This window comes from Antennarius striatus, chromosome 4 (assembly GCF_040054535.1).
Source record: "Antennarius striatus isolate MH-2024 chromosome 4, ASM4005453v1, whole genome shotgun sequence".
Classification (NCBI taxonomy): domain Eukaryota; kingdom Metazoa; phylum Chordata; class Actinopteri; order Lophiiformes; family Antennariidae; genus Antennarius; species Antennarius striatus.
Window position 1 is genome coordinate 728,595 of NC_090779.1, and position 26,406 is coordinate 755,000.

General features: G+C 45.1%; 1 protein-coding gene across 6 annotated transcripts in view; it reads right to left on the minus strand.

Moving 5' to 3' along the window:
- Positions 1 to 6,878: 6,878 nt before the first annotated feature.
- Positions 6,879 to 26,406, minus strand: part of carmil2 (capping protein regulator and myosin 1 linker 2) — a 58,758-nt gene continuing 39,230 nt past the window's right edge. For 2 of the 6 annotated variants that reach the window (XM_068313510.1, XM_068313508.1), the window contains exons 29-36: positions 21,735 to 22,545; positions 21,405 to 21,509; positions 20,922 to 20,958; positions 20,521 to 20,589; positions 15,573 to 15,835; positions 13,181 to 13,316; positions 10,460 to 10,549; positions 6,879 to 10,071 (exon numbers count right to left, since the gene is read on the minus strand). In XM_068313510.1, coding sequence (XP_068169611.1) covers positions 9,308 to 10,071; positions 10,460 to 10,549; positions 13,181 to 13,316; positions 15,573 to 15,835; positions 20,521 to 20,589; positions 20,922 to 20,958; positions 21,405 to 21,509; positions 21,735 to 22,545 — 2,275 coding nt within the window. In that variant the 3' untranslated portion in view covers positions 6,879 to 9,307. The remainder of the gene's footprint in view (positions 10,072 to 10,459; positions 10,550 to 13,180; positions 13,317 to 15,572; positions 15,836 to 20,520; positions 20,590 to 20,921; positions 20,959 to 21,404; positions 21,510 to 21,734; positions 22,546 to 26,406) is intronic. The other 4 variants (XM_068313513.1, XM_068313511.1, XM_068313512.1 and 1 more) reach the window with 4 other exon arrangements.

Consider the following 26,406-nt stretch of genomic DNA (forward strand, 5'->3'; position numbering starts at 1 on the left):
GCCAGGCACATGCCACAAAGCCGACCTAACGTGCCCCCCCCCCCCCCCCGATAGGCCTGCAGGTGAGCCGTGCATCACCCGCAGGTAGATGGGAGACCGTGTCCGCGGGGGAGGAGCCAAGCCGCCCAGCAACCATCCCGCCCCCAAATGAACGACTCAGTACCATCCAACCACCCCCGCACCCACGGGCCATCCCCCTGCAGCCCAACCCCCAGGCCAGGCCAGATGGCCCACACATCGCCCCACCCCCACATCAGCACCCCAGCGCCACATCCCCGGTCACCATCGCTGCGTGGGGAGTCAACGGCCACGACCGACAACCGGCAGCCATCAACGACCATTCAGTCGCCATAAACAGCCCGCAACCAAGCCCAACCCCCAGCAGCCCAAGCGGAGCCGCAGGCCCAGGTCAAGCAGACCCTCCCTGCTACCCTCCCTGTTATTATGCTTCCTCGATCCCTGACGAGGAAGCGACCCCCCGAACCTGTGCTCCTGTGCTAGCCTTTGTGGGATGTGGTGCATTAAAAGTCTGAAGGGGGGCCCAGCACTGTCCAGACGACTCCAGACATTGCAGGGCCCCCTCCAAAGTGTGTTTGTGTGTGTTGCATTAAAATTGGAGGATGGGGGAGGACAAGCGAGGCGTACATGGGGAGGATGCAGCACCCTAGAGCACTGCAATCCGCCCCACAACCATGCCCACTGCCCTCACCCCCATCCATTCCCAAAGCCCTAACTGTGCCCTGCAAGTGCCTAAAAGTTATCATGTACAGGTAGTCGTCGACTTACGACCTATGCAACTTACGACCGACCGACTTTACGACCACGATGTCTGGGTAACGCGGGCATTCCCTCCAGCCACAGTACTCACGCTCTGAGACTCCCGCGCTCTCTCCAGTCCCCACGGCGCACACACGCTGTTCAGTCACACTGAGATCAGCAGCCCAGCCCACTACTGATGGGCTGGGCTGCTTAGGAGGCTGTGACGGAGAAATGTATGAATGACGTATGGAAAAACTGTCAAGCGTTACGTGAACTCTTCTGCTGGATTTGAAAGTGACGAAGAACTTAATCAGATTCGGGAGAAAATAGTGAAACTGGCAAAAAACCTCTCCTTGGAGAACTCACGAATGATCGCGCTGTATGAAGAACTGATCGCGCTGGAAGAAGAAAGAGTGGAAGAAGAAGAGAGAAGAGAAGCAGAGAAAGAAGAGGAGGAAACAGAAAAAATGTTCACCACCAAAGGCTTGTCAGAAGGCTTTTCCCTGTTAAATAAACTCCGTGCACACTTTGAAGAAATGCACATAGAACATAGAAACATTTGCAAGGATTGAACGGATGGCAAACGACGCTTTCCGTCCATATCGTGAAATTTATGAGGAGAAAAAGAAACGAACAATTCAGACAAAGCTCACAATGATTATGAAAAGATCGTCTCCCGCTCCCACCAACCCACACGCTGCCCCAGCTGACGATCCGGACGACCCCCAGCCAAGAACCAGCGCTGCTGGATTGAATTTTTACCTAAGAGTCGATTTACGACCAAGTCGAGTTACGACCGATCTGTCGGGCCCAATCGCGGTCGTAAATCGACGACTACCTGTATACTGCAGTGTGAGATATGTGTAGTGAACATTAGGAGGCAATCTGGTGGGGGCCTGGCCCACATGAACAGGGCCATGAGGGGGACCAGGATCACAGCCGGTCAACCACCCCGAGCCCGCAACCCGGCCCGGCCACAACCACCAGGGCCCCGGTAAGGCCACAGGCACCTGGTGCCCCCCAAAGCTACCAATGACCACCAATCACTGACCAACTGGCAACCGGCCCAAGCCACCAACCCGCCCCGCAACAACAACAACCCAGAGACGCACCACCATGGCAACACAGAGGGGAATGACGGCGACGGGAATGAAGGGTTGTGGTTGTAAAAGGAAGATCGGAGAGACTGATGTGATTACAGTCTCTCTGTTCTAGATCCAGCCAGGAGTTATAGTCCTCATGTGGAAGGATCCACTTGATCAGATACTGTAGTTGGTTCGTTAAGTAGTACTGCATAAAGTTGGGTTCCTCCAGACCACCTTCAGATTTATTTTTTTGGAGAGTTGTCAGGCTAATTTGAGCTGTTTTGTTTTTTGAATAGAATTTACCAATGGCAGAATCTAATGATTGGAACAACTTTGATGTCGGTTTAAATGGGATCATTGAAAAAAGCTAGTTGATTTGAGGTAATGTTTTCATTTTAACAGAAGGGAGATGAGGAGGTTGTTCCAACGTCTTAGATCACCAGAGACTTTTTCTAAAAGTGGGGTGAAGTTCAAGTGGACTAGATCAGAGAGTTTATTAGAAATATTTAAACCCAGATATCTAATATCATCCATGGGAAAAGAATAAAGTGAGTTGTGGACTGCAGGGTTCCACGAGTTCTCTGTTAATGGAAGTGTGATTGACTTTGACCAGTTAATGGAATAATCTGAAAGACCAGAGAAGGTTGTAATTAGTGTTCATACTTCCCTCACTGATGTATTTGGATTTTCTAGATAAAGTAAAATGTCATCCGCATATACAGTAAGTTAATTTTGTGTTCCAAAACCTGAGAGCAGATACTGTTAATATTCAGGTTTTGACGTATTGCTACTGCCAGTGGTTCAATAAATATTGTGAACAATAGGGGAGATAGAGGGCATCCCTGTCTGGTTCCTCTTTCTAAAGTGAAATTTGGTGAAACTATCCCATTAGTGGTGACTGTGGCCTTAGGTGAGTTATATAAGGTTGATACCCACCGGATAAATGACCCACCAAAGCCAGATTTATGAAGCAATGTGAAAAGAAAAGTCCAATTAACTTTGTCAAAGGCTTTTTCAGCATCAAGTGGTATAACAATTGCTTTCCTGTTGTTGCGCTGTGTCAAGCTAATCAGATTGAGTAGTCTTCTAATATTGTTGGTAGCGTGTCGAACCTTATTAAATCCTGTTTGATCACTGTGAATTATTGAAGGAATAATTTTCTCCAATCTGGAGGCAGGTGCTTTAGATATTATTTTAATGTCAGTGATGATTAGTGAAAGAGGTCGATAGCTAGAAGGATGAGTGAGATCTTTATCTGGTTTTAATAACAATTTTATTGTGGCTGTATTCATGTAACCACTTATATAACCATTATTTTTAATTTCTATTACTACTCTGAAGAAGAGAGGGGCTAACACTGACCAGAAATGTTTGAGAAATTCAGCAGGGAAACCATCTGGACCAGGTGCCTTGCCTGCTGGCATACTGTCTAGCGCACTCTGTAATTCACTGATAGTAAGCGGAGCGTCTACGATGTCTGTGTCTTCAGATTTTAGTTTGGGTAGGTTTAGGTTGGCGAGGAAATTGTGGATATCTTCTTTGTTCGGTTTTACAGAAGTTGAATATAAGTTATGGAAATATCTATAGAAGACGTCATTCATTTCTCGAGGTGATGGTGAATACTGACCAGAGGGATCCTGGATTGTTGATATTAAAGATTTTTCTCTGTTGCGTTGGAGTTGGTTCTCAAGAAATTTGCTTGATTTATTGTTCTGCTCAAAATTGTTATATCTAGTTGATGTTGTAAGAATTCTGTTTTCTTTGACAGGATGTTATGAAGATTTATTTTTGCATTTTGTAGTTCAGACCATAATTTTTCATTTGGATTTACAGCATAATCCTCAATTGGACGTTTGAGTTTTTCTTCAATTTCTGTTTGTTGTTCCTGTTTTTTTTTTTTGAATGAGGAGTATGATATTATTTTACCCCTGATTACAGCCTTCCCAGTTTCCCAAAGTAAGGAAGGGGAGGAATTGGGGAATTCATTATATTTTAAAAATGCTGCGCATTTTGCTTTATTATTTTATCAAATTCTGGATCTTTAAGCTGAGAAATGTTGAATCACCAAGTCTGTGGAGGTTTATGGTGGTTAAGTGTTTGTAGCCTGAGGGAATTCTTGAGAATGACTGATGCACCGCAGAGAAGAAAGTGTATTCCTTTTTTGTTGTGTTTTTAAGTCTCCAAATGTCGTCTAATTCAAAATCTTTCATGTAATCCTGTAAAACTTTAACTGATTGTAGTTGTTTTACTTGTATTATTGAAATATTAGATCGATCCACTGAGGGATTCAGAACTATGTTGAAGTGCTCTCCAATAACAGTTGTTGAGTTAGCTGATAGGTCAGCTAAATGAGAGAAGACTGTATGGAAAAAAGGCTGGATCATCATTATTGGGTGCATATAGATTACGGATTGTGTATAGTTTATCAAAGATTGTTGCCTGAATAATAATGTATCTGCCCTCAGGGTCTGTAACTGTACTGTTTAAAGTGAAAGGAACTCTCTTATGGATTAGAGTAGAGACTCCTCTTTGTCTTGTTATAACAAGATGAAAAGATGATATTATAGTTTGGACCGGTGAGACATTTTTCTTCAGATTGTAGTAAATGTGTTTCTTGTAGGAGGAGAATATCTGCTTTTCCTTTGAAGACATAGTCCATAGTTTTCATTCTTTTTGTCTGTGAGAGTATGCCGTGTACATTCCAGGAAACTAAATTTAGACATAAGGATAAATATTCTGTCTTCAGATTAACGATGATGTAACATAATTTCATTGCGTGTCTGAGTGATCTTTCTGACCTATGCACATCACGATGTTGAGGTGTCAGGTGTTGGATCCAAGATATGTGTATGTTGCAGGTAAATATATACAGCATATTGAAATGTGTACAGTATATACATTGAAACAAAGCACAGCACTGTCTGATAAACTAAGAGCTAACACCATAAAAAACATTAACACTACTCTTTCAACATGTTAAAGACCGCATCATAGATAAACTAACATCTGTCCAGATCACATGTGATGCTGCAAACTACATTTTCCGCCCTTATTTGTATAGCGCCTAGCCCTAACCCTGTTTCTTCCATACAGCCTGTAACACACAGATGTAAACACACATGTCCATTGTAACACACATACGTAAACACACACGTCTGTTGGACTTAATGGACGGTTCAAAACAGCAATGTGCAAAACGAATCACATGTTAAATGTAATGTGTGAATTTGGTTGATAACGTGTTGCACTGAGAGACGTGTTGTTGATTCTGGGGACGTGAATTCTACAAACCAAATGGCTTCTACCCGTCAGCCTTACCTTGTGTGGATGATTTTGTTGAAGTTGTAAATGTGATGAAGGTGACATCTGTTATTATAACATGTCTGCTGTAATAACACACTGTAATAACATGTCTGGAAAGAAATATAAACTGAATAAATAAACATTGGTGCGTTTTCCTCAGTAGTCAGCTGGGATGTCAGCAGGCCTTGGAGTGGTGCGTGCACTGAAAAAATAACATGCTGACATGTTTAAATACAGTAATAAACATGTTTAAATAACATGCTGTGTTTAAATACAGTAATAAACATGTTTAAATAACATGCTGTGTTTAAATACAGTAATAAACAAGTTTAAATAACATGCTGTGTTTAAATACAGTAATAAACATGTTTAAATAACATGCTGACATGTTTAAATACAGTAATAAACATGTTTAAATAACATGCTGTGTTTAAATACAGTAATAAACAAGTTTAAATAACATGCTGACATGTTTAAATACAGTAATAAACATGTTTAAATAACATGCTGTGTTTAAATACAGTAATAAACATGTTTAAATAACATGCTGTGTTTAAATACAGTAATAAACATGTTTAAATAACATGCTGACATGTTTAAATACAGTAATAAACATGTTTAAATAACATGCTGTGTTTAAATACAGTAATAAACAAGTTTAAATAACATGCTGTGTTTAAATACAGTAATAAACATGTTTAAATAACATGCTGACATGTTTAAATACAGTAATAAACATGTTTAAATAACATGCTGTGTTTAAATACAGTAATAAACATGTTTAAATAACATGCTGACATGTTTAAATACAGTAATAAACATGTTTAAATAACATGCTGACATGTTTAAATACAGTAATAAACATGTTTAAATAACATGCTGTGTTTAAATACAGTAATAAACATGTTTAAATAACATGCTGACATGTTTAAATACAGTAATAAACATGTTTAAATAACATGCTGGCATGTTTAAATACAGTAATAAACATGTTTAAATAACATGCTGTGTTTAAATACAGTAATAAACATGTTTAAATAACATGCTGACATGTTTAAATACAGTAATAAACATGTTTAAATAACATGCTGGCATTCTGAGGACTACAGGATGTACAGGTCAGGTTTGCTTCTGTTGCAGCCGATCCTGAGGAGGATGGCGCTGAAGGAAGCTGAGGCCTGATGTAGCTGAACGAGACATGAAGAGTTCATTAATGAATGAAGTTCTCGAGTGTCCGTCCATCCATCCATCCATCCATCCATCCATCCATCCAGACACCAGTTCAGACAGGGTCCATTACTCCACATCTTCTTGGGGGAGAAGGTCCAGGCGTCTTGCTTCACCATAATTTACAGGTAGTTTAAGAATCCTATTATCTTATTTCCTAGATGTTTTTTCTCATTTTGTCTCATAGTTGGAGTGTAGCTATGATGATCATTAAAGACCTCACTTATCTTTCTAGGTGGGACAACCAGCCATCACTGTCAGTGGGTAACTCAATACTTTTTGTCCCGGGGGTGGTTCCAGTGGCGGGGGCCGGCTGAGACAGCCCTCCTCCTGTTAGTGTGTCAGGCTCGTCCTCAGTGATAACAGCATTTTTGGATATAATCTGGAGTCTGACTCAGAACTAATGAAAGCCTTGTGACGTCACCATGGCAACAACCTCATTAGTTTCTGAGACTTGACAAAGTGCTCAGTGTGTGGACACAATGATAAAACCCACTCCCAAATGAAAACCATGCAAACAAGATGATGACAGCTGGTAGTTTTAATTGTTTAACAAGCATAGGTGTGATTTACTCTCTGCTCACACCCTCCATAGCGTCGTGTGAGGTTCTGTACATATTCTCTGCGTGCAAGGCAGCGATAGTCATGAGAGAATGGACTCTTCCCTGGAGCGAGGCTCAGGTCCCTGAGGACACAGGCGCTGATCGGAGGTCTGCTCTGACGTGAGCACACACCGTTCACCACAACCACCCTGAGTTTGGTCGATGGGTTCTTCTGTTTCATCAGAGTCAGACGTGCGTCTGGACGTCATCTGGTGCACAGCGTGCACGGCCCCAACGTGATCAGGGACGGGATCGATCAATCAGACACTGATAACCTCTGAAGTCTCCCCATAAGATGCTAAACCGACGAGCCAACCATAATTTTGCTAATGTACAGGTAGGAACCATGTCTGGAGTTACGTGCATGTAGGGCGGGTCCAGCAGGCGCCCCCATTGTGCTCCAGGGTAACACACCTTCAGTGGGCTGATGTGATGCTAACACTGAGTGTGTGGTCAAACCTGTGGCTCATCCATGAACAACAGTTATACATTCTTGCATATTTAGTGAACATGAAGGGAAACCAATCAGACAGGAAGTGAGGTGAAGTCAGCCGCTCCAGACAGTTTAAAGAAAAACAGGTTTTAAAAAAATAAAAAATGCCCGTTAACAGTTGTGATTGAAAACTATCAGTCATGTTTCAGTTCATTCATCAAACACAATATTCTGTTTGGGAACTATTGAATATTATATTTCATCTTATATTGTCCTCACCTTTAACATCGTGGACCTATAGGACCGTTTTCACCATGAGTGTGTGTGGTGGTTACACCTGTGTGTGGTGATTACACCTGTGTGTGGTGATTACACCTGTGTGTGGTGATTACACCTGTGTGTGGTGATTACACCTGTGTGTGGTGATTACACCTGTGTGTGGTGATTACACCTGTGTGTGGTGATTACACCTGTGTGTGGTGATTACACCTGTGTGTGGTGATTACACCTGTGTGTGGTGATTACACCTGTGTGTGGTGATTACACCTGTGTGTGGTGATTACACCTGTGTGTGGTGATTACACCTGTGTGTGTGGTGATTACACCTGTGTGTGGTGATTACACCTGTGTGTGGTGATTACACCTGTGTGTGTGGTGATTACACCTGTGTGTGGTGATTACACCTGTGTGTGGTGATTACACCTGTGTGTGGTGATTACACCTGTGTGTGGTGATTACACCTGTGTGTGGTGTGTAGAGAGAACCAGTTGACGCCACACATAACACAACACACACACAGTGTAGACAGAATGACATGATGACATCATACCTGTGTGATGTCACAGTGTGCTAACAGAACCCCAGCACCCGCTATAGTCTACAGGTGTGAGACAGAGCCCAGCGGTGTCTACAGGTGTGAGACAGAGCCCATTGGTGTCTACAGGTGTGAGACAGAGCCCATTGGTGTCTGCAGGTGTGAGACAGAGCCCATTGGTGTCAACAGGTGTGAGACAGAGCCCATTGGGGTCAACAGGTGTGAGACAGAGCCTAGTGGTGTCTACAGGTGTGATCAGACAGCAGGAATAGCCTGGTGGTGTCTAAGTATTTGTGCTGGGGGGTTTAATGTCGTCAGGACTTAAATCAGGTAAATGTTTCCTGTGAGAATAAAACCACAGCCTGATGATCAGGATCAATCTGATCAGGTTCAATCTGATCAGGATCAATCTGATCAGGTTCAATCTGATCAGGATCAATCTGATCAGGTTCAATCTGATCAGGATCAATCTGATCAGGATCAATCTGATCAGGTTCAATCTGATCAGGATCAATCTGATCAGGTTCAATCTGATCAGGTTCAATCTGATCAGGATCAATCTGATCAGGTTCAATCTGATCAGGATCAATCTGATCAGGATCAATCTGATCAGGATCAATCTGATCAGGATCAATCTGATCAGGTTCAATCTGATCAGGTTCAATCTGATCAGGATCAATCTGATCAGGTTCAATCTGATCAGGTTCAATCTGATCAATATCTGTACATGAGAAAATAGCCTGTAGAAAAATATCTGCTATTGTGCTAATTTAGTTCCAGCAGTGTGAAGATGATCTGTGGACCTGCTGGAGACACCTGGTCAGGAGCTACATGGTACGTCTGGACACTTCCTGTTTGTCACTTCTGACAGAAATCACGCTTCCAGGACCTCAACAGGTGTGATTGAGCTCCGACAAACACCCACATCTGCTGGCCCCCAGGTCAGAACCAGCGAAGGTCAGGAACCGCCCACAACTCTTGTTTCTACCAGGACCGATGTTCACGTTACTCTCAGACCAGTGGTGTCAGACTCGTCCTCCTCTCTCTTCCGAAGGGGGGGCCTCATGTGAGTCAGTTCCAGGTTCTACTCAGACAGGGGGGGTTCAGTTCTTGGGTCTGGTGGCACCACCTGTCCTCTGTCCGGTGACGCGTGTCTCAAATCCACCGTGGCTGAACCTGTTCCAGGGGCCTCGTCCTTCTGGGGCCCAGGACTCGCTGGAGGGCTTTCTGCGGATGCAGAAACATCTTGGATTGTGCTGAGGACCTTTTCCTGGGGTGGGGAGGACACCAGCAGTTGTTCTAGAGTTTGGGAACACGTTGGGATGGTGTTGGGGCTCTTCTTGTGGGACGTGGAGGTAAAAAGAGGGTTTTCCAGGAATGGGGTGAGGGCTGGGGGCCTTTCCAGGTGGGATGGAACTTCATAAGGACTGGAGAGTGAAGACGCCTGAGCTGTCAATGCGGGACACGTTGACTGTGAGGTGTCATCCATTCCTGGAGGGGGCTGCTTTGTCTGAGCTGATGTCCTTCTGTAGGCTATCCTCCCCCCGTCTGCCATCAGCTGCTCATTCTGGACCTCCTCCTTTTCTTTGGTGGTCTGTTTCCCAGCGTGGCTGGCTGGGTGGTTGAAGAGAAGACATGGAGATGGAGGGTTAGACAGGAAGTAGACTGCAGGAGGACAAACAACACACGGGTGAAAAGACCAAATAGAAATGAAGGTGACACTGCCTGGTGGACCTCTGTCAGCTCTTTGTGCTTCCTCTACGTTGGGAGGGTGTTCGGTGCAGACGGGCAGCTCAGCTCTGGTTCCCCGGTTCCGGATGGGTGACCTCTGCAACACCGCCTTCAGCTCTAGCAGACAGAGGTAGAGATGGAGGGACTCGTGTGAGACAAGAGCTCACCTCCGTTGATCCAGTGGAGGAGGGCTGCATGTCCAGCTGGTCTCCAGGATGATTCAGGGGATAATGGTGAAAGTCTTGTTTTTGGAAACTGCACCTGAGGTCTGGTGGTCACCTGACCTCAGGTGCCATTTGGAGCCATTTGACCTGTAAGCTGAACTGGTCATGGGTTTGGTGTCACGGTATTTCTAACTGGTGGTCTTGAGAGAACCTGGTTCAATAGAACCTAGAGGAGCACACCTGACCTGAACAGCAGGACATCTGAAGACCTGCCCGTGTGTCTCGGGTCTTGGTCCAACTGAAACTTTCTGCAGGGGGGGTTCAGGGGCCTCAGACCTCACCTTGTGTCATAGCCATCGCGTCCTCATGGACAGAAACAGCTCTGCGCTGTGGAACGGACTTCCTGTAATGGCACGGCTGAAGAAGACTCTCTAGAAGTATGCAAACCAAACACACACACACACACACACACACACACACACACACACACACACACACACACACACACACACACACACACACACACAAATGGCTGACGTTTCATTTCACATAATTCTGTTGTTTGGTTGGTGGTAGTGCTGCCATTCAGATGATGACTGTTACAGCGAACTGTGTTCAGACTGCAGGCATATCAGATTTCCTTCCATATCCAATTTTTAGGGATGACTGTTCACACCGTTTTTAGTAAGTGTCCAAATGTTCAGACTGGGACTCATTATTGACCATTTGTCGTGACAATGACGTTGGGGGCGGAGGTGTCGTTCAGTGTGTGTAATCTGTGTGTCAACAGCAACAAGGCAGTCAGAGACTAACATCCCGCGACACCCCTGAGTTCAACATTTTACCCTGAACTTCTGTCATAGGTCAGGGTCATTTAATAAAAGACCCCTGATCCAACGTGTACCTGGTGCATTCTGTTTGTCCTGAGGTTTCAGAGATGTGTAGCCAAAAAGGTATAAAAGTGAAAATTTGACCTTGGCCTAGTTTTTCAAGGTCAAGGTTGTGGTTTAATTGTCATCCCCTTACCCCCCTGAATGTAACGCCTTTTGTTTTGTCTTTCTATCTGATCCGGTTCCTGAGATATGTGCAAAAATATCTCAGGATAAAAAATATCTCAGATCATACAGATCATAAAGCAATACAGGTAGTCGTCGACTTACGACCGCAATTGGGACCGACAGATCGGTCGTAACTCGACTTGGTCGTAAATCGACTCTTACGTAAAAATTCAATCCAGCAGCGCTGGTTCTTGGCTGGGGGTCGTCCGGATCGTCAGCTGGGGCAGCGTGTGGGTTGGTGGGAGCGGGAGACCATCTTTTCATAATCATTGTGAGCTTTGTCTGAATTGTTCGTTTCTTTTTCTCCTCATAAATTTCACGATATGGACGGAAAGCGTCGTTTGCCATCCGTTCAATCCTTGCAAATGTTTCTATGTTCTATGTCCATTTCTTCAAAGTGTGCACGGAGTTTATTTAACAGGGAAAAGCCTTCTGACAAGCCTTTGGTGGTGAACATTTTTTCTGTTTCCTCCTCTTCTTTCTCTGCTTCTCTTCTCTCTTCTTCTTCCACTCTTTCTTCTTCCAGCGCGATCAGTTCTTCTTCCAGCGCGATCATTCGTCAGTTCTCCAAGGAGAGGTTTTTTGCCAGTTTCACTATTTTCTCCCGAATCTGATCAAGTTCTTCGTCACTTTCAAATCCAGCAGAAGAGTTCACGTAACGCTTGACAGTTTTTCCATACGCCATTCATACATTTCTCCGTCACAGCCTCCTAAGCAGCCCAGCCCATCAGTAGTGGGCTGGGCTGCTGATCTCAGTGTGACTGAACAGCGTGTGTGCGCCGTGGGGACTGAAGAGAGCGCGGGAGCCTCAGAGCGTGAGTACTGTGGCTGGAGGGAATGCCCCGCCCTACCCGGACATTGTGGTCGTAAAGTCGATCGGTCGTAAGTTGCATAGGTCGTAAGTCGACGACTACCTGTAGTTTTGATCTATGGTCTTACTCACACTGGCCTTCTCCCTCGTCTTTCTATCTTATCCGGTTCCTGAGTGTACAAAAGTTGAAATTTGACCTTGACCTAGTTTTCTCAAGGTCAAGGTCATCATCTCCTTTTCATCCCCTCTGCTGCCTGAGTCATGAGCTTTTGTTTCATCTTTCTATCTGAACGGTCGTGAAGATGTTTGGTGACTAACGGACAAACGGACACTGACGGTAACAAGACATCACCGCTGTGAAGCGGGATGGAACAACAACGACGAACGTGAAGTTTTGTTATTTTGTTATCTGGATGGGATGTTGGTAGAGGTGGAGAAAACACACACAAACCAGACATCATCAACTTCTTCTTCCGTGTTTTACCGCTCCGTAACGCGACACTCTTTCTTCTCCTTGCTCTCGCGTCACGGATATGACATCACGGTCCACCGTATCCAATCAGAGTGTTTGGAGCTGTTCAGACTGAGACGCATCTGTCCATATCTGATATGAAACTACCTCCAGAATCTGCTTTCAGTCCGTCCCGCAAAAATCAGATATCATGTGGTATGGGACTGTTCAGACTACAAACGAGATATCTGATATCAATCTGGATGGGATGAAAATCAGATATAGGAGACCAGTGTGAACGAGTCCTAAGGGCGCGTTTATGTCTGATCACTCAGACTCCATCCGGTTTGTCCCTGAGTCATCCATCCATCAGTTTTCTTTTTAATGTTTTTGGGGGTGGGAGAAGCCGGAGAGAACCCACACAGACACTGGAGAAACAGCAATCTCTGCACAGAACAGGATTCAAACCAGCAACCCGCTCTGCTGTGAGGCAGAGGGTGATTGTTCTACTGCGGAGTGACTGTGATGAAAAACAATTACCCTTCAGGGGATTAATAAAGGATTGTGATTGCGATACCCATTGCACCGCTGTGCCGCGTCGCAGAGTCGGGAGAAACTTACGAAGTTATTAAAGTCCTACACTAAATATCCCCTCTGATAAACTCAGGATTAAATCAACCCGTTTCCTTTCTTTCCTTCCTTGTGCAGTGACTACATCTCAGCTGAGGTCACCAGAACTCACCATCAGTCACCGACTGGGCCTTGTCAGAGCGGCCCTGTGTGCTGGGGCCCCTCCATGGAGATGACTTCAATGGAAGCTGCTCCGTCCTGGGGGGGGGAACTCTGGCTGCACCCTGTCCACCGTCCTCGCTGCTGTTCTGGGGACAGAGACCATCAGGAGGAGTGAGACAGGAGGAGTGAGACAGGAGGAGTGAGACAGGAGGAATGAGACAGGAGGAGTGAGACAGGAGGAATGAGACAGGAGGAGTGAAACAGGATGAGTGAGACAGGATGGTGGAGTCAGGCGGAGTGAGACAAGAGGAGTGAGACAGAATGAGTGAGACAAGAGGGGTGAGACAGGAGGAATAAGACAGGAGGAGTGAGACAAGGGCGGTGAGACAGGAGGAGTGAGACAGAAGGAGTGAGACAGGAGGAGTGAGATAGGGCGGTGAGATAGGAGGAGTGAGACAGGAGAAGTGAGACAGGGAGCATGAGATAGACGGAGTGACACAGGACGGGTGAGATAGGAGGGGTGAGACAGGAGGAATGAGACAGGATGAGTGAGACAGGAGGAATGAGACTGGGGGAGTGAGACAGGAGGAGTGAGACAGGAGGGGTGACACAGGAGGTGTGAGACAGGAGGAATGATGAAACAGGAGGGGTGAGACAGGAGGAATGAGACAGGAGGAGTGAGACAGGGAGCATGAGACAGGGGGGCTGAGACAGAAGGAGTGAGACAGGAGGAGTGAGATAGGAGTAGTGAGACGGGCAATGAGACAGTGGGAGTGAGACAGAAGGAGTGAGACATGAAGAGTGAGATAGGAGGGGTGAGACAGGAGGAATGAGACAGGAGGGGTGAGACAGAAGGAGTGAGACATGAGGAGGGAGACAGGAGGAGTTAGACAGGGGTGGTGCGACATGAGGAGTGAGACAGGAGGGGTGAGACAGGAGGAGTGAGACAGGAGGAGTGAGACAGGGGTGTTGCGGCATGAAGAGTGAGACAGGAGGGTGAGACAGGAGGAGTGAGACAGGAGGAGTGGGACAGGAGGAGTGAGACAGGAGGGGTGAGACAGGAGGAGTGAGACAGGAGGGGTGAGACAGGAGGGGTGAGACATGAGCACACAGGAGTTCCTGTCTGGTTCTGCAGTGACTCCTCGTGTGGCTCCACCCCCCCATCACTGCTGCTGTTGAACACGGTCAGGTGACCTGATTTCATGTCGTATGAGTTTCAGTCTGTTGTTTTTCTTCCCATAATGCCACATCAGCATTGGCCAATGAAAATGGATCTGGGTTTTTTTATGCCTTTCTATGTTTCAAATCTTCTCGCTGATTGGTTGCAGCAACCCGCGTGACCCACAGAGAGGAATAAGAAGATGAAGAAGATGAATGAATGAATGTTTCAGGTCTTGATTTAGCATTATTCCAGTTTATTGATGAGCTACTTCTGCACCAGTGATTCCATTAACTCCAGTCTACGTCAAAGGGATGATTGTTTTAGGAAGAGTTTTGTGATAGTTGTGTATTAGAGGGCGGAGTCTGATGCTACTCTGAGTCACATGACTTTCATCATGCTATAGCTAAAGCTCCATGCTCTCTTAACACACTTCCTTGTGTGTGGATTTGTGTGGGTTTCCTCTGTTGGACTGTTGTGTAATTATTTCACACAGAGCTGTATTCTATGCATTAATATACAGAATAACAGCTTTGTATTCTATACACTGATATATAACAGCTTTACATTATGTTGAACACAAACTAAACATTTAAGAATAGAAGCAAAAATGGAGAAAATTACAGAGGTTTAATATTAAATAAACTATTGGAGGATTGACCTCCTTTAGCAGTGACTAACTGGTTTATATGTAGTGACTAACTAGTTTATATGTAGTGACTAACTGGTTTATATGCAGTGACTAACTAGTTTATATCCGGTGACTAACTGGTTTATATGGTGACTAACTGGTTTATATAGTGACTAACTGGTTTATATGCGGTGACTAACTGGTTTATATGCGGTGACTAACTGGTTTATATGCGGTGACTAACTGGTTTATATGCGGTGACTAACTGGTTTATATGCAGTGACTAACTAGTTTATATCCGGTGACTAACTGGTTTATATCCGGTGACTAACTGGTTTATATGGTGACTAACTGGTTTATATCCGGTGACTAACTGGTTTATATGCGGTGACTAACTGGTTTATATGGTGACTAACTGGTTTATATGGTGACTAACTGGTTTATATCCGGTGACTAACTGGTTTATATGCTGGCTTCATGTAGTTCGTACCTGTTAACCTTTCATTTAATTTGCAATTGGTAGGATCATAATAGTAACAAACTGTTAAACTTGATGAGGGGAGTGGGCACAGAGTGGATTTAATGTCAGTCTGTTTGGGGGGGTCAGGATACCTGTGCTCTCACCTCCACTGGGCTGCCGTCATGAGTGTGACGTCTGAGCTGAACTCTGACCCCTGAGCTGCTGGATGGAGGGGCAGATGATGGACGGACCCCCCCTCCCACGGGAGCAGCTGGGATTGGAATGGAAGGCTTAGCAGCGATGGCAGGTTTTGGTGGGAGGGAGCCAGCTGAGTGTTCAGGGGGGGTGGGCTTCTGGTGAAGGTGGGGGTCTGGACGGAGAGGGTCCAGGGGTGTCACAGGATGCCTGGGGTCTACTGGAAACCATGACAACATATATACAGACCATAATATTATATATATATATATATACAGACCATACTATAATATATACAGACCATACTATAATATATATAGACAAGACTATAATATATATAGACAACACTATAATATATACAGACGATACTATAATATATATAGACTATCATGGTGTAGATGGGAAGAGAAATGGAGTAGGAGTTATCTTGAAGGAGGAGTTTGTTAGGAATGTCCTGGAGGTAAAAAGAGTGTCAGATAGAGTGATGAGTCTGAAGCTAGAAATAGAAGGTGTGATGTTCAATGTTGTTAGTGGGTATGCTCCACAGGTAGGATGTGAGCTGGAGGAGAAGGAGAAATTCTGATTGGACTTTGATGAAGTGATGCGGGGCATGCTTAGAAGTGAGAGAGTTGTCATTGGAGCAGACTTCAATGGACATGTTGGTGCAGGAAACAGAGGTGATGAGGAGGTGATGGGCAGGTTTGGTATCCAGGAGAGGAACGCAGAAGGACAGATGGTAGTTGACTTTGCAAAAAGGATGGAAATGGCTGTAGTGAATACTTTCTTCCAGAAGAGGCAGGAACATAGAGTGACCTATAAGAGTGGAGGTAGGAGCACACAGGTAGACTACATCTGGTGTAGATGGTGTAACCTGAAGGAGATCAGTGACTGTAAAGTAGTGGTAGGTGAGAGTGTAGCCAAACAGCATAGGATGGTGGTGTGTAGGATGACTCTGGTGGTGAGGAAGATGAAGAGGGCAAAGGCAGAGCAGAGGACAAAATGGTGGAAGCTGAAAAAGGAAGAGTGTTGCATGACTTTTAGGAACGAGTTCAGACAGGCTCTGGGTGGTCAGGAGGTGCTTCCAGATGACTGGACAACTACAGTTAATGTGATCAGGGAGACAGGTAGGAGAGTACTTGGTGTGTCATCTGGAAGGAAAGTAGATAAGGAGACTTGGTGGTGGAATGAGGAGGTACAGGAGTGTATACAGAGAAAGAGGTTAGCTAAGAAGAAGTGGGACACTGAGAGGACTGAGGAGAGTAGACAGGAGTACAGGGAGATGCAGCGTAAGGTGAAGGTAGAGGTAGCAAAGGCCAAACAAGAAGCTTATGATGACTTGTATGCTAGGTTGGACAGTAAGGAGGGAGAGACTGATCTATACCGGTTGGCAAGACAGAGAGATAGAGATGGGAAGGACGTGCAGCAGGTTAGGGTGATTAAGGATAGGGATGGAAGTCTATTGACAGGTGCCAGTAGTGTGATGGGAAGATGGAAAGAGTACTTTGAAGAGTTGATGAATGTGGAAAATGAGAGAGAACGAAGACTAGAAGAGGTGACTGTTGTGGACCAGGAAGTAGCAAAGATTAGTCAGGATGAAGTGAGGAGGGCACTGAAGAGGATGAAGAGTGGAAAGGCAGTCGGTCCTGATGATATACCTGTAGAGGTATGGAAGTGTCTAGGAGAGGTGGCGGTAGAGTTTCTGACTGGGTTGTTCAACAGGATCTTAGATAGTGAGAAGATGCCTGAGGAATGGAGGAGAAGTGTGCTGGTGCCCATTTTAAAGAACAAGGGAGATGTGCAGAGTTGTGGCAACTACAGAGGAATAAAGCTGATGAGCCATACAATGAAGTTATGGGAGAGAGTAGTGGAAGCTAGACTAAGGGCAGAAGTGAACATTTGTGAGCAGCAGTATGGTTTCATGCCAAAACAGAGTACTACAGATGTAGTATTTGCTTTGAGGATGTTGATAGAGAAGTACAGAGAAGGCCAGAGGGAGCTGCATTGTGTTTTTGTAGATCTGGAGAAAGCTGATGACAGGGTGTCCAGAGAGGAACTGTGGTATTGTATGAGGAAGTCTGGAGTGGCAGAGAAGTATGTTAGAGCGGTGCAGGACATGTATGACGACTGTAAGACAGTGGTGAGGTGTGTGTAGGTGTGACAGAGGAGTTCAAGGTGGAGGTGGGACTGCATCAGGGATCAGCTCTGAGCCCCTTCTTGTTGCTATGGTGATGGACAGGCTGACAGACGAGGTCAGACAGGAATCTCCATGGACTATGATGTTTGCAGATGACATTGTGATCTGCAGTGAGAGCAGGGAACAGGTGGAGGAGAAGCTAGAGAGGTGGAGGTTTGTCCTGGAAAGGAGAGGAATGAAGGTTAGCCGCAGTAAGACAGAGTACATGTGTGTGAATGAGAGGGACCCAAGTGGAAGAGTGAGGTTACAGGGAGAAGAGATCAAGAAGGTGGAGGATTTGAAGTACTTAGGGTCAACAGTCCAGAGCAATGGAGAGTGTGGAAAAGAGGTGAAGAAGCGTGTCCAGGCAGGATGGAACGGGTGGAGGAAAGTGTCAGGTGTGATGTGTGATAGAAGAGTTTCAGCTAAAATGAAAGGAAAGGTGTACAAAACTGTGGTGAGACCAGAGATGTTGTTTGGTCTAGAGACAGTGTCACTGAGGAAAAGACAGGAGACAGAGCTGGAGGTAGCAGAGATGAAGATGCTGAGGTTCTCTCTGGGAGTGACCAGGATGGATAGGATCAGGAATGAGTACATCAGAGGGACAGCACATGTTAGAGGTTCTGGAGATAAAGTCAGAGAGGCCAGACTGAGATGGTTTGGACATGTCCAGAGGAGAGATAGTGAATATATTGGTAGAAGGATGCCGAGTTCTGAACTGCCAGGCAGGAGGCCTAGAGGAAGACCAAAGAGGAGGTTTATCGATGTAGAGAAAGAGGACATGAAGGTAGTTGGTGTGAGAGAAGAGGATTCAAAGGACAGGGCTAGATGGAGGAAATTGATTCGCTGTGGCGACCCCTGAAGGGAAAAGCCGAAAGGAAAAGAAGAAGAAGACTATAATATATATAGACCATACTATAGTATGTATAGACCAGGGGGGTCAAACTCATTTCCACTGAGGGCCACATCAGCATCACGGCTGTCCTCAAAGAGCCAGATGTAACTAATAAATGTAACTCAATGTAATGTAACTAAATGTAACTTCTCCTTAATGTAACTAATAAATGTAACTAAATGTAACTACTCCTTAATGTAACTAATAAATGTAACTAAATGTAACTCAGTGTAATGTAACTAAATGTACCTACTCCTTAATGTAACTAATAAATGTAACTAAATGTAACTCAGTGTAATGTAACTAAATGTAACTACTCCTTAATGTAACTAATAAATGTAACTAAATGTAACTCAGTGTAATGTAACTAAATGTACCTACTCCTTAATGTAACTAATAAATGTAACTAAATGTAACTCAGTGTAATGTAACTAAATGTAACTACTCCTTAATGTAACTAATAAATGTAACTAAATGTAACTCAGTGTAATGTAACTAAATGTAACTACTCCTTAATGTAACTAATAAATGTAACTAAATGTAACTCAGTGTAATGTAACTAAATGTAACTACTCCTTAATGTTAAATAACTGAATTTCTGACTGATTCTAGTTCCAAACATTACAGTTAGACAGAAAAAACATGTTTGTTTGTTTCTCTGTTCTAACATAAATCCTTTTCATTTGTCAGGTTATTAAACCCACAGAACTCCATCAATCAAGGATCAAACTATCAATCAATAAAGAAAAATAACATCAGACACAAGTTAGGACGTTAACTTTGTTCACTACGTTTAGTCAGAGTTAAAATGGGCTGAACAACGGCATTGTGGGAAATGTAGTTTTGGTCAAAGCACACTTTTGACCTCTTTATTTTTAGACACTTTAACCTTTTATGCTCTTGTGGGCCACATAAGATGATGTGGAGGGCCACATCTGGCCCCCGAAGTTGAGTTTAATTTTTTTTTTTTTAATTTAGTATACTTTAGTAATCCCTTAAGGGAAATTAAGAGTACACTCTAGTTTGAACAAACACATGCATCTATATGTTAGTGTGTACAGGCCCCTGTAACACACACGAGGAGGCCTGTTGGCATCCAGGGGGGGTAGAGTGGGGAACAGCTCCTACATGGTGCACCCCAAATGAGAAACTTTGTAAAGGGGGACCGTGCCTCGCTCAAGGGCGCCTCGCTCAAGGGCGCCTCGCTCAAGGGCGCCTCGCTCAAGGGCGCCTCGCTCAAGGGCGCCTCGCTCAAGGGCGCCTCGCTCAAGGGCGCCTCGCTCAAGGGCGCCTCGCTCAAGGGCGCCTCGCTCAAGGGCGCCTCGCTCAAGGGCGCCTCGCTCAAGGGCGCCTCGCTCAAGGGCGCCTCGGCAGTGCTGTGGAGGTGAGCTGACACCTCCCACTGTCAGCTCACACTCCGGGTGTCTGGGTGGGAATCGAACCGCGGATCTTAGGAACATTGGACGAGCCGCTCTACCGCTGAGACACTGCCCCCATTGATAGATTGACAGTTTGACACATGTGGTACAGACCATACTATAATATGTACTAATACTATAATATGTACTAATACTTATTAATTAAAGTTATTGTTAACTGGGCTCATAGTGTAAAAGGTGTGTTTGCTGACTAAGTTGTGCCAAACTGATGGCACACACTGCAGTGTGTGTGTGTGTGTGTGTGTGTGTGTGTGTGTGTGTGTCTGTGTGTGTGTCTGTGTGTGTGTGTGTGTGTCTGTGTGTGTGTGTGCGTGCGTGCGTGCGTGTGTGTGTGTGTGTGCGCAGCAATGAAGAACATACGAGGTCCAACACAGCCCACCATCAGACCATGTGTGTACCTGAAGACGTGGACATAGTCCTGGGCTTCAGGTATGTGGGGGGTGTTTCAGGATTATCCAGGATGGCACCTGAGGGACGGCAGAGAGCAGAACAGTCAGATCCAGTGGACTGGCCACCTGAAAGCATTGTAATGACGTTACGTAGCTGAGAGTGATGGATCTAACTATCCAGCACCAAACTTCAGAAGATACATTTAAGGCAATCTTTGATGTGCAATTGTGCGAAGCTGCCCTGTATACATTCGTGAACCAAAGCTCGTGACTTCACCTCATTGCGAATTTTTGGTAGGCAAAACACGTCAGAGCATGGAAAACATAAAATGTGTTTTTCAAAAGGTGTTATAGTAAAATATTATAGTAAAAACAAACTGCTGTGGTTGAAGTTTACAATTTCAGCTCACCTTCAGAAGTGGCTTTTCTCAGCTCCTCATCTTTACTCTACAACACAATAAGACACAACATTTAATCAACAACTTGGTTTGGTACTTTGTAATGATCACATCCTTTGATTCTCTAACAATACAGTGAATGGAAATTGATATTCTATTTACACTGAGTTGATTGATCAGAAGTCCCTTAATATAGATGCAGTCAGTTTATGATTTGTGTCCATCCTTGTGGTCAGTCACAATACCACAGTCACACTAGTGTGTCCACGACTGTGTCATCTGGCGTTGTGTTGGCACGGACTGGATGGATATGATGTCATCACTGATCGGTTCTAACCATCATGATCAGGTGACCGCTCTGTGTGTACGCTCTATATTCCACTGGTATGAGTGTACGAAATGTCTTTATGGCTTTTCCTTCATCACTGTGGGACAGCACACATTATTTATTACCTGATGTAGCATCAAGTACAACCCTCCCCCCATCCGTCTTACCTGGCTGGTCTTGGTGTCTGCAGGTGGGGCTTTGGCCACGCCCATTCTCTGTAGCATTACCTGAAGCCTTTGTTCAAAAGTAGACGTGCTCTCCGACGCATACTTCTGGAAGATGATACATGACCATTAGACCAGCATTCACACACACACACACACACACACACACACACACACACACACACACACACACACACACACACACACACACACACACACACACACACACACACACACACACGCTGGTCTTTCTCCAGTTAATAAGCAGTATTTGGATATCTACAGTACTCAAGTAGAAAGACACGCCCCGCCCCCCCACATGGACTGACTGACCTTGCTGTGTGTGCTGTCTTTGTCTTCAGGTTCTGATCCCGTCAGGAGTATCAGACTCTGGCTTTTGCCCTCCCTCAGAGACTTCTTGGTTACCCTCAGCCTGGGGTCTCCACGTGAAGCCCCCCCCTGCCTGTCCGCTTCAGCTGGGGGGGAAGTGACCACTGGAACGGAAACGGCCTCCTCTTCCGGGTTGGACAGCGTAGCGGTGGTGATGTCACGGCTGCTGCTGATGGCAGGGTGAGGGGGAATGGTCTCACTGGGAGGTGTCGTCATGGTTAATGCAGGTGTCGTCGCCCCCCGTACATCGTCCGTGAGATGGTGGGTGGTAGCAACGGTTCCTTCTGTGGTGGTGGCATCATTAGAAAGGTTAGCATCGTCCCCCGACCACGCCTCTCTCCCCTTCTCCCTCTCTCTGTCCCTCTCCCTCTCTTTGGCCTCACGGAGGGGTCGAATGAGGTCTGCAATGGAGGTCCTTTTGACCTTCACGCCCTCTCCTCCTACCCCCCCTCCTGCCTTGGGGGCTCGAGTGGCTCGAGCCTTCTTGAAGAAGTCACCAAACTTCTTCTTGATGTTTTTGGTGGGAGGTGTGGTGATGGTGACAGGGGAGGGGGGAGGGGGAGTTGGGGATGTAGACAGTGGTACCTCAGTGGAGGGGGGGGGGGTGTCAGTAGATGGGACAGGTGAGGTCACAGTCATGATGATAGGAGTGATGGTGTCAGACAAAGATGAAGGGGAGGTCAAAGCTGACGGGGTGGGACTCGACTCTGTGGGAGTGGCCTGGACAGGGATTGACTCCTCCCACTGGCCTTTTCTGCAGCAGGGAGACAGCAGAAAGAGCAACAGACAAGAAGAGACACTCAATACTGAACTACTGCTACAGGACAGAAGACATGCTCAGCTCAGGAACACAACAAGAACCATCATGCAAACAGCACAGAAACCAAAAACCTGCTCCTGGTGTCAGTTTGTCCCTCATCTGCTCACAGCGGTGGTCTGCACCACAGACCTGCGTCACTGCTGCTCACGTAACCGTGAAATGTGGCCTTGAAAGTCATGGTCGCTTTATTATTTTGGTTGCCTCTTGAGTTTGTTGAGGTTAGTCCATAAAAAGAACATCCTGCTTGATCCTGAGTCTGTAACTCGAGCTTATACTGCATGCATGACACAGCTACATGTAAACGCAGATATCCATCAGATTTGCAGGGTTAAGGAGGGCTTCCTAGCAGTGAACCTTCTGGATTTTCATGACTCATGCATGCAGTGAGGTGTTGAGATTGTCCGGTCCATTCTATTAATCAATCCATGCAGTGGACAGAAGGTGCTACTGATGCTGATGCTTCAGGTTTGTGACCGGTTGTGATGATGTTATCCCATCCAGCGTATTACAGGTCTCTGCAAACCGCATTGACTCTGACTTGAACTGGGAGGAGAGAGCACCTGTCCTTACTTTGGCTCCTGATTTAATCTAGAATAAAAATAAAAATCCTCATGATCACATGTAAAGCTCTCCGCTGTAAGGCTCCATCTTACAGTGAATATCTTATTGAAGTGTATCACCCCCCCAGGGCTCTTCGATCCGAGGATGCAGGATTTCGGTTTTTAGGAGTAGAACAGGAGGCAGAAGCTTCAGCTATCTGCCCCTCTACTCTGGAACGACCTCCCAGCCTCGGTCCGGGGGGGGGGGGGGGGCTTAGCTTATTTAAGAGTAAACTAAAAACCCTCCTCTTTGATAGAGCCTACAATCAGAAACAACACAGATTCTAGATCAGCTGCTATCGGTCTAGACTGATGAGGGTATTTCTCTCTCTACCATTGAAGGGACTTACTTTAATTACTTTAATTACTTTAATTACTTTAATTACTTTAATTACTTTAATTACTTTGGAGCTTCTGTCACTTCTCTTTCTTTGTTTTTCCTGCTAATATTAAATTATACCTTTCAAATGCTTACAAGATACTGCTGCTGTCTTTGTGCTCCTGCTCGACAGGTGGGGAAGAAGTAGACAGGAAATCCAAAGGCCTGGAAGTCCCGCCCCCACTTCAGCATCTACAGCACCATTTGGACTGAAAATCCTATCTGACATATCTGCCACTCCGTCTCCGTCTGTCCCCAGTATATTTCCTTTCCCACCACACCGGTCAAGGCTAATAGATGACCCCCCTCCAGAGTCTGGGTCCTGCCCGGAGTTTCTTCCTCAATGAGGGAGTTTTTCCCTGCCGCTGTCTCTGATGCTCTGGAGGGTTCTGTTGGGAGTTTAATTTTTTTAATCTTAAAGGTTCCATGTTCTGCTTTTTTTAATTCATGTCATTCAGCTGCCAGATGTACGACTACACTGTATTTGAAATGTCTTTCCAATATCTTTGATTGAATATTGATCAAATCACTTCTGGTACAGAGGCTTCGTTTAAAGGGGCTGGCCTCTGATCTCTGTCTGTCGACACCTGCCCCCGCCCTGCCCCCCAGATGTTGTTCACATTGGCCACGTGCATGTGCGCGCTAACGTCGCTTGCACTTATTTAGTCTAGATCTTACTACGAATTTCCCTCTTCTTTTTCTCCTGTTTTTCATTCATAACTTCATTTTTCTGTGCTGAGCAGTCAGCTGAACGTGACTCGTGCTCGATGTGTGAACATGATGGCTGACAGAACTGAGACCAGCCAGTAACCATCACAAAGGATTTGTCCAGAAAAACATAGTGTTTACAAATGGGACAGAAACCGCTGGCTAACAACACCAGGAAGCTAAGCTAACACAGGCTAATGAAACATGGGATGTTACTGGAGAGGTTAAATGAAATATGGAGTTTCTTTACTTGTATTCGTGAACTATATTGAACTGTTGGCTGTTGGACGCCGTCCCTACATTACCTTTGTCCACTAAACCTACATCTCAATGAGGAGGAGGATGAGTAGAAGCTAGGGCACTAAAAACTGTACATATCTGAGTATACATTTGAATTCTCTTATCTATTCGGTATTCATAATGGTCCTTTTAGTTCTTCATTCTTAAATTTTCCTTATTCTGACAATCTGTTTTTTTCTGGAGCAGTACAACTAGTACGAAAAGCAGTTCCCCTCTCGGGATCACTAAAGTATTGTGAGAAATGTTTGCATTAAAGTTCTCAGAGTCATTGTGCTATTTCAGGTTGAAATGATTTGGGCCTGAGTAAATACAGTAAGGGGCGTGTCTCTGACCCCAACAGGTGATGACCCATCCTGGATTGCAGGGGGGCCAAGAAGTGAGCAAGTCCAGGAAACTAGAAGGTGAACATTTTTGTGCAATAAAATGTAAATCTGTTGTTGGGATGGGCTTGAAGCAGGTATGAAAGAACACTTTGCTGTAACAACTGTGTGAGCATCACTCTGACCCCTATGTATGTATTAAAGAGGAATAACTGATCACAGTTATACGTTTGTAACTTATAATTCTTCTGAGAATTAGCAACTCTCATTTAGCAGGAAGAATTCCCTGATAGTATCAATATAGCAAGATGTCTGTTTAGGTTCTCAGTTATCCAGGTCATGGTTATCCAAAGCTGTTTAAGTCCATCCACTGGACTTTAGGAAAGTCTCAAGACAAGACCAATCACCACCAGAACTGAAGAAGACTCTTGGATGAGAGGAGAAACGTATTCAAGAAACTTTCTTAAAGTCCAGTGGATAGATTTAAACAGCTTCGGAGATCGATTTAGCACTTTACTCAGTCATAAATAAATACGATAAAAATATCTGTGTGTATGTGTGTGTACGCTGAGGATATGCCGTATGTGGACACACACACACACACACACACACATACACACATACACACAGACACACAGACACACACAGACACACACACACACACACAGACACACACACTCACACACACTCACACACACTCACACACACACACACACACACACACACACACACACACACACACACACACACACACACACACACACACACACACACACACACACCTGATTGAAGTGGAGCTAACTAGTTATCTAAATGCTAGCTGACTTCAACAGCTTGTGAGGAACTGTCAGTGTGTGGCTCTGATCCAGGTCGTTACCACACACTGCTCCCTTAGCCTGAACACAAACTCCACCTTGGGGATGACCACGCCCTTATCTGGGGTAAGTACACGTCAGTCAATCAAATATGTGTCAGGATACGTCAATCACTCTGTCAATCAACGGGAGCTGTGACTAAATGGATTGATAGCAGCTGTCTGGCACAAAATTCCATTTATTTAATGATGCAGAAAGCGTTTGTTTTCCAGATTCTAAGAGTTGGTAGGGTTAGGGAGGACCACAACGTTTATGTAGAGACCTGATAAAATGTGTTTGTCATAATCGGACCCCTTCAACGCTGCACATCGGGATGTGAGTTCTTGTATTTCTACAAGAACCCAGTTTCTCTTTCTTTCAATACTTGAAAACCTTGTTAAATTACCTTAATACACATTTTATTTTCCTCATTGAGAAAACAAAATCTTTTCTCAACAAGGGTGGAGTTATAGGGGCGGTATTTTTGGACCTCAGGAAAGCATTTGATACATTAAAGCACTCTTAAAATTCAACTTCTCTCACAACGCTGTGAGATGGATTGAATCATATCTGTATGATCAAACTCAATCTGTACCAGTTAACAACTGCAGATCTGGTTCTCTTCAGCTTACCTC